Below are 11,526 nucleotides of genomic sequence, written 5' to 3'. Positions count from 1 at the left end.
CGAGAAAGAGGCCACAAGCTTGGCAGAACTGGGTTTGGTGATCATCTCCAAAGAACTTCATAGCTACTGGAGATACGAACTGAAGTTGGATGGGAAGCATTTATGCACCTCTGTTTTTACTTCTCTACAGAGGTGGAGAAATGTCCAGGCTGGCCCACTGAAGGACATTCACACATTTGTCTTTAGGCCACTACCACATTACCTTGGCTGTGTGCTTCAGGTCATTGTCATGTTGTGTGGTAATTGTGATAATATGGACAGATTGAAATGATGATTTCTGGATAAAATTCAGGTTGTTAAGGTACCTGTCTATTATGTGTCTGCCTGCAATAAACAGAGAGCCTTCTAACACTCAAAAGAAGTCAAATGTACTTAAGTCCCCAGAGAAAAAGTTTTTCCAAGAGTGGCCTTATCACTCATTTTTCTGGTCTGTGAATTGTAATCTTAATTCTTTAAACAGTTCAGCAGTAAAAAAAAAACATATTGCCATGCTAATAAAGCAGTTTTAATATGTGAATCAGAAGGGTCTAATATACCTAATTTGGTGGTACAGTGCTGATCTCTTTTACCTTTAAGGTTTAGGAGTTTGGCACATTTTACCTACACGTGGATTTTTAAGAGGAGTTCTGTTAATCCTTCCTCATTTCAAATATAATTTTTCTTTGTAAGTCTAAATAGGTCTGGTTTGAGTATGTTTAAGTACAAGTTGTGCCTGCTGCTGTCTGGATAGTCTGTGGTTCTTTGTCATCCTGTGAAAGACAAAGTAGGCTTAAAAAATGGATGGATGAATTGATCATGATGTGTGACTTTCAATTGGTCACATATCTGAGTGAAGATGCCCTGTCTAATTCAGTTCAGTTCTGTTAATTTCACATTTTCTTTGTCATTGTTAATTTGTTGATGTAATCATTGAATTGTAGTTCTTTTCGCTGAAAGAAACTGAACTGTTTTCAAAGGACTGATTAGTCCCAGTTAGTGAGTGACTGCTTTTACAGAGGCACCCAGTTTTACAACTTTATTAATTTCATTTTCCCTGCCATTTTCTCATTTACTTTGGAAAGCATATGTAAATATGGGGAGATTTAATGTAACTCCAGGCAGATCATTAAACACAGAGAGAGAGAGAGAGAGAGAGAGATCAGAGAGAGTGGTAGGAAAGTGGCCAAAAACACTGTTAACACAGACAGTAAGTACCTTCATAGCTTCACTGCAGAAATGGCAAGTACAGAAGCTGTGTATTTAAGGAAAACTGTCAGTCTTCTGGGGTCAGTGTGCCTTATTATAGGCTCCGTGGTAGGAAGTGGGATTTTCATTGCTCCAAAAGGCATCCTGAAAAACTCAGGCAATATAGGCATGTCTCTTATCATCTGGCTGGCAACAGGAATTGTCTCTACTCTTGGTAAGTAAAGCAACATCCTAATTCAGAAATCTTCTTTTTTTTAAATTTTGTAAAATTGCAACTTGAATGGAAGAAACCAGTTCAGATTTTTCTTGGCTTACAAAATGCCCTTGTAAGCGCCACCATTTTCTGTATTACTACTTTAGGCACAGTCATCTTTATGTTGTCAACAATTTAAGTAGATGGTCAAGTGAATTGCTGGTGAAGGGACACAGGACATCATGAGTTGCTATTATGAAAGGTAAAAGCACACTCAGACTAGCATCTAAACCTTGGATAGACTGAACTAAAAACAATATTTTTATAACAGTAGAGAGGGAAAGAATAATGGATAAATCTAGAACTTTTTGACTTGGCTTTTTGTTGATGGATTTTAGCTTACTTTTGTGTTTTATTTTTTGTTTTCTTTGGCACGTTGACCTCAGTGTAATTGATGACTATTGTTATTGGTTTTCCATGAGGAAATAATATCATGGCTGTTAATAAAAAAAATAATATATGTTCTCAGCACTGCCAGGAATGGGCTGGGCCCCAGCCCTTATGCCTACGGTAATAAAGATATAAATAAGAAAGACAACAAACAAATATTAAATAAATCTATAAACTGTGAAAGGTTTCCAAGAAAAGTTAGAAACTTCTAGTACACAACATATCACATGATCCAAGATATGCCTAGGACATTAAAAAGCCAACGAACCATGGCTCATTCACAGAGATGACCAATTTATTTTCCAGAATGATACCACTCATGCATACTAATCCCAATTTTGGAAAATTTAAGCTTCATTTCACCGCATAATTTTAGGATTTTTTTAATATGGTCTTATACTAAATAAAGTTAAAAAAAAGTTGCGGCCAATCTGCCGCTCACGTTGTGTGAAGAGGGGGGTTGAACGCACCCCAAGGAGACACAGTCTCTCCTCCAAAACCCCCTCTTAAAGGGTGATACAATGGGAAACAAATAGGTTTTTTTTACCTCCTCTTTGCTCGATGAGCTAATGTGTCTCGCACGGCCCTTTAAACATTTAAAAGCCTGTACAGCAGCTGTCCTACACTTTGTCTTTTATTTCCGGCCCTGTGGTTAAATCTATTGGCATTCTTAGTTATGTCTCGTCTTGTGGGGCGTGAGTTCTTGATATTTTTTAGTTTACAATTTAAAAATGGAACAAGAATCTGAAAATCTAACAACATCACATTAAAGTTTAATAAATTGTGAAAAGAATGATACCAAACATATAAATGTAGGTTTTAAAATGAAAGAGTGGCAAATAACGTGACATAAAATCTTTGCACAAAATTTTTGCTCTTTTAGGCTTAGGATTTTAAATATAGAGAGTAGATATATATATAGTTGCCAAGGGTCTCTTAAAAATGTTCTTGGCTGGAATGGAGAATGTAGCTTTTATTTTAGATTAATTTTAGAATAAAAATAATTTTTTAACTTTTTTTCATTAGCTAGTCTTACGGAACAAACACGTTTAACTTATATTTTAAAGGAAAATTCCCAAGTCTAAAAATTTTATATTCAATGACCTGAGACGCTTTTGATTGATTCACAAGTCTTACTTTAGGCTCCCTCTTAATGTTTTGCATGCTTGACCTAAGAATTTTACATCTCAGTTGACACAGAAGAAAACGCTATATATTCCTTGGAATTTTGACTTTAACTGTTACCAGGGTGAGTTATTTGAAATGTCTGAAATGAATATGTACTTTTGTGGAAGGATGATAACAGACAAACAACAGTAAAGGTTTGGAGCACCAACCAGATTACCTCATGTATCTCTTATTCTAATGAACATCAACAAAACAGGTTAGTTGTGAGCTTGCACTAATGGCAGCAGTGGTGGCAGTCCAGTTAAATGCTGCTCTTAGGTCTTTTTTTCTCTCCCTTATATAAGTAGACACTGCTTCCTTCTTTTGAAAATATCAGGAAATGTTGTTCTTTGAAAGACTTATTTTAAAGATACACTGGTGATTGAAAGCAGGATGGTGGCCAGGATTCCTTTTATATCTGGATGTGAGGAAGAGAACAAACTTGCTTGTTGTCATTCCAGATTAGGGCTGCACCTTTTCTTATTGCAGTGGTTTATTTTCATGTGTTGTGTCTACTGTGTCATCATTTTATTATTTTAGGTACTACTATTTTGCAGTTTGGTTATCATGATGCAATTGACTATTACTAGAGAAAGCGGTCCACAGAAATCACTCTGTGACACTTTATAAGACAGTGTTGGATTGAATGCAAATATAACTTTAAAAGTAAAAAAAAAAACTTGTATTTCTTATTGTTTGTTTATTTGTTAGTTCTTCCTATTAATGATATGATTGATGTTAGTGTGATCTTCAAGGGATGAACTGACATACAGACACAAGCAGCTGTTTAGTGGTCCTTAATAGGACTGAGTATTGGCTCTATAAGAAAGGACCCTATAAACTCCCAACATTTGCCCTCTGGGAGATGCCATTCTCCCTCGCTATCTGACCTGTTCTTTGCACCTCTTTTAGTGTGCATGGTTGTGCCCACCCCCTGCTGAGTTCCACCTGACCCTGTGGAGTCCCACGCAGGGACAGATCTACTATGAAACTAATAAAGCTTAAGCTTCAGGGTCCCTGAACGCAACTTTAATTGTCACAACAATTTGAAAACTATAAGGCATAGGAAATTTGTATTCACACCAGTGACTTTGACATGTGAGATAATCCAGTCCAGAAATGAAAATCTGAGATGTAATGGTTACATTTTTAACAATTTGGTGTAACCTGTTGTAGAATAACTCCCTTGAAGAAGATTGCAGCGGTTACACAGACCTTGTTACTTGTTGCAAAAGGTCCCCTAACGATTGAAGCTTCAAGGCCTAAAAAAATGTAGGTCTGCCACTGGTCCCACCTACCTGTTGAGTCGCTGTAATATTTTAGTTTGGGTGAATTTGTTTTCTGTATCATCATTTTCAGAACAGCTTTAGAAATGGGCAGACTAGTGCAGTAGAGAAATACAATGAGGATGAAGAATGCTAACATTTATTAACTCTTTGAGGGCTGAATATTTTTTAAAAACACGCAATTTTCTGAAAAGCTCCCAAAGCAAGTGTCTCACACATAAATCAACCTGAAATATCAGTTTATGGGTGCTGTGGCTGCCAGTTTACAGTCTCTTGTGGCTTGAGACGTGCATGACGGCTGGCAGGAATGCATCGCAGGCTGGCTGCCAGGCTGTATTCACATGATGGGGGTGGGGACGGTAGCAGCAGTCACAGTCAAACTGCAACACATTGTGGTTTGTAACTTGTGTTATTATGAGTGGCGGTCTTCATCTAGAAACATGTTCAGCACCACAGTTAGATGGAGATCAATCACCTGATGCTGGTACCTCATTTTCGTTTTTGATCTCGATCTCCAGGACAATAGCATCAGAATCGGAGTCCAACAGGTCAGAGTTCAATTCAGCGATAACATACAAAACATTGTCTGCGAAATAGTTTGCTTTGTGTATTCACTTCGATCTCTCTCACCAGATGTCGATGCCATTTTTGTCGTTGTTTCCTCTTCACTACTCCTGCAAGTGCATTGGAATCTCGGACAAACCAATGAAGCTAACTTTCCTTTTAGCAAAAAGGAAACGAACTAAAATGTAATGACAGGTTTTGTCAGTATCTGCAGTTGCTTACCGCTCTCAATCCCTCCTACTGACAAAAGTCGACCACCGCCCTAAAAGAGTTAATAATAAAATGCATGTATCTAACATTGCACTTAAGTGTTATTAATATTAATCAGATGCAGAAAGCTTTTTTTTTCAAAGATGCTAATGTTTGGAAACCTTCATCTTTCTTTAAAAAATAAATATGGGAATAGGTTAAACAAAGAAACAAAACTGCATAATGATGGGGCAGGCTCATGATTTATGTTATTTTTTGACAATAGGTTATATGTAAGCTGTGAGTTATTTATTCATATGTAACTGTATACATTTTGCAAATGTAAAATATTGAAAGGCTTTTTTTATTCTATATTAAAATTACGGTCTTGTTTTCACATTAAAATAATTACAGCTACTGTGGCTGTCCGTTTGTCTGTCCAGGATTTTAAATCACCTGTAGCTCGCAAACCGTTTGACCTATTGCCCTGAAATTTGGTACACATATACTACAAGACGTCTATTATCCGCTTTCGGTGTGGTGATTGACCTCCAAGGTTATTCCTCTTTTTATTTTATTTTATTGTAGAACCAACTCTCGGGAGCGGCTAGGAGGGCGCCCATGCTTTGCATGCATACGGAAGCTGTTCTTATTCCCTACCACCTTCACTGTCACTTCCCCTACCTCTTCATATCTTAAATCATTCTTGAGGCAGATTGAAGACTTAAGTGCTAGCTTAAGTGAAAAATTAAGGAAAACGTACTAAGTAATTGCAACTGACTTGATCAGTTTTAATGCGAAAAGATGCTGATGAAAGAAGTGAAGAAGTGGGCCGCTAGGGTAAAGAAAAGAAGAGCTGCTCAGGAAGCAGCAAGTGCTTCAACCTCTGAGCAAACAAACGCTAAAAGTTCTGGTAAAGAGTATGAAAACTATGAATGCTTAAGTCAAGTATATTCACTGCACGTTATCGGGCAGTGCGTCGTTACTGGTTAAAAAATAATTTGGAACAGGGAAAAATGAAAAAACGTAGACCCACGCAAAAAAATGTCAAAAATTCCATATTAAAATTTCCATATGCAATATTAGGGAGAAGGGATTATATAAATATCATATTTAGTTGTCCAGAGTAAGAGTTCAGCACTTCACAACTTAAAATAAAAAAATATTGGTACTTATAAATTAATATTTCAGTCCCTGGAGTTGATAAGCCAAGAAAAAAGGCTAAATCTTGACCAGATGGTACAAAATACTGGGGAGAGGGCTTGACTTAAAAAAAAGTTTGGGAACCCCTAACCTAGGGCAATAGATATGATACAGCCTTAAGCAGTTAAGATATGACATGGAAAAATCAGCCCGGATGTGGCCCAAGTGCAATTTATTAAGTGGCTAGTTGGTCAATGTCTATTCTAATCTGCACTCTGCAGACATGCAGCTTGTTAACAGAACCACCAAGTAGTCAGCCAGTGAGCTGTTCTAAAAATGATATTACATAGGACAAGTTCACCACAACTGAAAATTTTGTAACATTGGAGAACTGAACCTCAGGGAGGGCAGGAGACATGCTGGGTAGAATGCTTAGGACAGCAAACACCTCAGACGCTCTCTTTTAAAGAAATCCATCTGTCTTGGTGTGTGGGTCCCGAGCACTCTCTGTCCTAGCATGGATCTGCTCTAAGAGGAGTGTAAGTGAGAAGGAGAAGGCTTCATTGGAGGAAATGTGAGCAGTGTAAGAGGAGAATAGAGGTGGGGAAGACAGAAGCACAAGTGGCACAGCAAATTAAGGACCATTGAACAGCTGCCTGTCTCTGTGTGTCTGTGCTTGTTTGTTTGTTTGTTTCCTCGCTAACAGCTGTTTGTGTACTGCCTAGGTTGAGGACTGCTGCTCTTGTGTAGAGCTACATTGATATATGATAGCTTTTATGTAACAATTGAAGAAGATTTCAGTTACTTATATGTTTATTTAAAAACAAGGCAACTTAAAGGCAATTTAAAACTGGAATTTTGTTTTTTTGAATAATGTCAACCTTGATAGAGTCATGCTCGATCTATTTATATATTTATAATGCACTATACTGTTAAAATTAATCACACAATTTAATGTTTTAACTTTAGCAGACTTGCTATAAGCACATAATGGAATATGACAGCATTTACAGATGTACTTATACCCCGTGCTGTATACATTTTTATAAGTAAATCAAATTTAGGCCAAATGGAGGTAGCTGGAGAGCAGTGGAAGACAGAAGTGAATGAAATTTCTAAAAGATCAGAGTGATTGCAATAGGAAAGAAAGTACTGACATCATAAGTTGTTGTTTTTAGTGACTTGTATGGTATCATATCAAGCTGCTCTGAATACAATTTAAATAAATCAAGTGTAAACACTCTCAAGACCATTGTCAGGAATGATTATCTATGATATAAAAAATGACAAGCTAAGACTGTCAATTAAAATAAATCTTTTAAGAAGGTATATTATCCAAATTCAGAAGTGAAGGAATATTTAAAGTGTTTAATTTTTATAATCTGTGTTTCTGATCAGATGGCTAAGGCTGGTATTCTGAGTGTGGTGGATTTACATTTACTTATTTGGCTGACAGCTTTATCCAAGGTGACTTACAACATTTATGATACAATTGGTTACATTTCTTTTGGTTTTCCAAGTGGAGCACAGGCAGGTCAAGTGACTTGCTCATGGCCACACAGTGTCACTAGTAGGATCTGAACCCACAACCTCAGGGTTTGAAGTGCAAAACCATTAACCACTAAGCCACACTGCCAAAGTATGTCTTCTGAAAACATTCATTCTGCATTTTGCTGCTTGTTCTTTAGAGTAGTGAAAGATTTGGATTTTTATCATTTCTCTGTTTCATAATTTTTCATTGTATTAGCAACTTTAAGATTTACAAACCAAGCATTAGATAAAATTGACTTAATACAAGTACTATGGAAATGTCTCATAAATAACATTAAAATAATTCCCAAGACAGAAGCTGCACTGGTGCAAAGTGTTTCTGTGTTCTCATAAAAGTTAGTTTGAGTCTGTTATTTTCACATGGTATTTGACAGTTTACATGAGCTTTGCTACCTGGTATTTCATTTATCATCTCTTGATTGCAAACAATTGATAATCTTTTGTTTACTTTTAAAAAAATTGTAAAAATTGCCATAGATCATTCAAATGAAATCATATATTCATATAAAATTATGAGATTTTTGCAATTAACTTATTAATTTTTTTTTTTGCTTACAGAATCTATGAAGACAGAGATTGGCAATTATTAATCCTTCTATTTTACTAACCTGCTTATCCCCCATTTTGTGTACTGGGGGCTTTTGTCTTTATTTTTTTGTAAAAGCTGTCACATTACAACGTTAAAAATGTGCTGAACATTAGAGACAGAGAAAATGAGAGGAAACTATGCAGTCAATCAAGCACATTTGCTCAGTTAGTAGTTGCCCCAAAATTATGTACCAATGTGTTTTTTTTTTTTCAAAATATTAGGGTCAGGGCTTCAACGATATGACCTTTTAGTTTGTTTAAGATTTGTGAATATTTGTCCCACTTATTTACAGTGATGTCCTTTATTTCTTTCTTGATTTCTAGGAGCGCTCTGCTATGCTGAGTTAGGCACAAGCATTAAGAAGTCTGGTGGGCAATACATTTATCTTTTGGAAACCTTGGGACCCATGCCAGCATTTCTTCGTCTCTGGACACAATTTGTTCTTATTCGGTAAGTTTCTGTGAGACAAGCACGCAGATAATATATCCTGTATGGTCTAGTCATAATGATTAAGTTTTGGGAAGTTCTAAATTCTAGAAGAACTGATGGACTGACATCACCTGCAACATAAAGGTTTAGGTCATATCCATGGAGTAAAAGTGCTGGTATTTGATTGTGGTCTTTGGAGAGCAAATGGTCAGTGTCTCCCACCTGGTTTATTTCTGCAGTGCAAAATAAAAAAGAATACTCTGTCCACACTCTCATGAAAATTTAGAAGAAGATGAAATTGTTTATGTTGTGTTTTTTACTGTGAATCAGACACTGGCACAGGCATTCGTAAAATACAATTTGTAATTAGATGTAGTAACACCTTGCATTATTTCTGTAATAAAGTGCTTGTGAGTATTACTGAAACTTGTTATCTGGATATATACTTAGATATCGCACAAAGCAAAACGGAACACTTTTAATCTGTTCTATGACTTTTGTTCAAGCATAAGAATTTTTCTCCTTTAGAATCTCAACTGTAAAAAAATTAGCTAGACCACAGTAACACATATTAAACTCTCAGCCATCTTTCAGAATTGCCTTTGAAATACTCAGTAAATGCAGAACAGCTGGAAGGAACATTAACAGCTAAAATTAAAAAATAAAAAAAAAACAAAAACAGCAAGCAAAAATATAAAACCTTAATAACGGTACAAAATTTGCCCTGGGATGGATGGATGGATGGATGGATAGATAGATAGATAGATAGATAGATAGATAGATAGATAGATAGATAGATAGATAGATTTGTGCAGGCAGAGGTACTGAGCAGGGAAGGACAAGCCTCCCTCATTACCATTAAATGATTTGTTGTATTTTGAACAATCTAGGCCTGCTGCCTCATCTGTGGTGGCTTTGGCATTTGGCCGGTACATCATTGAACCTTTCTTCAGCCCCTGCCCAGCACCCAAACTACTTGTTAAAATGGTCAGCATAATTGGAGTCTGTAAGTCATAATTTATAAAGTTCAGCTCAGGGTGATAAAGGATGTCAATGAAAATTTACTGACAAGCTGGGAGAGTGTGTTCAAAAGGTGGAAGGAGTATTTTGAAAAACTTATGAATATAGAAAATGAGAAGAGAGTGTAGGTTTAAGGAAGTGGAGATAGTAAATCACAAAGTACAGAAAGGCTGAAGTGAGGGAGGCTATAAAGAGGATGAAAAGTGGAAAATCAGTTGGCCCAAATGATGTACTAATGGAGGCATGGAGATGTTTAGGTAAGATGGCAGCAGATATTTCAAACTAGAAGCCAACAGTAGATTTTCTAACTAAGCGGGAAGATGCCTGAGGAATAGAGAAAAAGTATATTGGTACCAATTTTCAGGGAGATTTGTGGAGCTGCAGTAACTACAGGATCAGCTACACCTTGAAGATACAGTATGTGAAAGAGTGATGAGAGTAGAGTTGGCGATCTGTAAGCATCAAAATGGTTTCCTGCCAGGAAAGAAAACTACAGATGTAATGTTTGTCTTAAGAGTGCTGATGGAGAAATACAGGAAAGGTCAGAAGGAATTGCACTGCAAGCCTGTGAGCTCAGAGAAAGTACAGTATATGACTGGGTGCCAAGAGGGGAGTTATGGTACTGTATGAGAAAGTCAGGAGTAGCAAATGAGTATGTGTTGGCTGGTGCAGGATATGTATAAGGACAGTGTGACTGAGGTGAGGAGTATGGTAGAAATGAACAGCCGGTTCAAGGTTAGAATAGGATTACATCAAGGATCGGCTCTGAGCCCTTTCCTGTTTGCAGTGGTAACAGACAGCTTGAGATGAACTAGGAGAGTTGGAGGTATGCATTGGATAGAAGGAGAATGAGAATCAGCAGGAGTAAGATAAGAGTACATGTGCGTGAATGACAGGGAAGGTGGTGGAAGGGTGTGACTGCATGGAGCAAAGGTGGTGAATGCAGACAAATTTAAATACTTGGTTTAAACAGTCCAAAGCAACAGAGACCACGGCAGGGTGGACTGGGTAGAGAAGAGTGGCAGGAGTGAAAGAGAAGGTCTATAAAACGATAGTGAGATCAGCTATGTTGTATTGTTTGGAGATGGAGGCAGAGCTGAAAGTGGCAGAGTTAAGGATGCTACCATTTTCACCTCAGAGTAGCGAGGGTAGGATTAGGATTGAGTATATTAGAGGGAAAACAACATTTTGGTGATAAAGTGAGAGAGACTAGATTGAGATGGTTCAGGCACATGCAGAGGCGAGATGAGGGGCTCATCAGGAAAAGAATGTTGAGGATGGAACCATGAGGCAAGAGGAAGGCTAAAGAGGAGGTTTATGGATGTTGTGAGGGAGGACATGAAGACAGTCGGTGTGGCAGATAATGATGTAAAATGAAAATGATGGAAAATACAGGGATACATGGAGGCAGATGATCTGCAGTGACCAAACACTAAATGGGAAACAGAAATAAATGGAAGATGCAAATATTTATAATTGCATCTTCCACTTTAATCTTTGTCCAATAAGCAAAATACAGTGGGTACAAGAGGTCATTCCCAAGGGGACTCGTATAGTCCAGGACCATCCTCTCAAATGGCTTCATGATGTGGGACCGAAGGGCCACTAATCTCTAATCATTAGCCTTCTTTGGAACTTGAGCAATACAGATTGTTTTTTTACAGCAGCTGCACATTTTGGAGCCTTACTGACAGACTGAACACGTGACAGAGGATTCCACAAAGCTGGTCAGCACAGGCCATAAGAACTCAAAGACTGAC

General features: G+C 37.3%; 1 protein-coding gene across 1 annotated transcript in view; it reads left to right on the top strand.

Annotated features, from left to right (window-relative positions):
• Positions 1 to 1,154: 1,154 nt before the first annotated feature.
• Positions 1,155 to 11,526, top strand: part of LOC120514833 (cystine/glutamate transporter-like) — a 51,946-nt gene continuing 41,574 nt past the window's right edge. The window contains exons 1-2 of the mRNA XM_039735428.1: positions 1,155 to 1,399; positions 8,641 to 8,767. Of these exons, the coding sequence (XP_039591362.1) occupies positions 1,216 to 1,399; positions 8,641 to 8,767 (311 nt within the window). The 5' untranslated portion in view covers positions 1,155 to 1,215. The remainder of the gene's footprint in view (positions 1,400 to 8,640; positions 8,768 to 11,526) is intronic.

The sequence above is a fragment of the Polypterus senegalus genome, chromosome 14 (genome assembly GCF_016835505.1).
Source record: "Polypterus senegalus isolate Bchr_013 chromosome 14, ASM1683550v1, whole genome shotgun sequence".
Classification (NCBI taxonomy): domain Eukaryota; kingdom Metazoa; phylum Chordata; class Cladistia; order Polypteriformes; family Polypteridae; genus Polypterus; species Polypterus senegalus.
The sequence above is the reverse complement of the archived record's forward strand: the minus strand, read 5'-3'. Positions and strand labels throughout refer to the sequence as shown.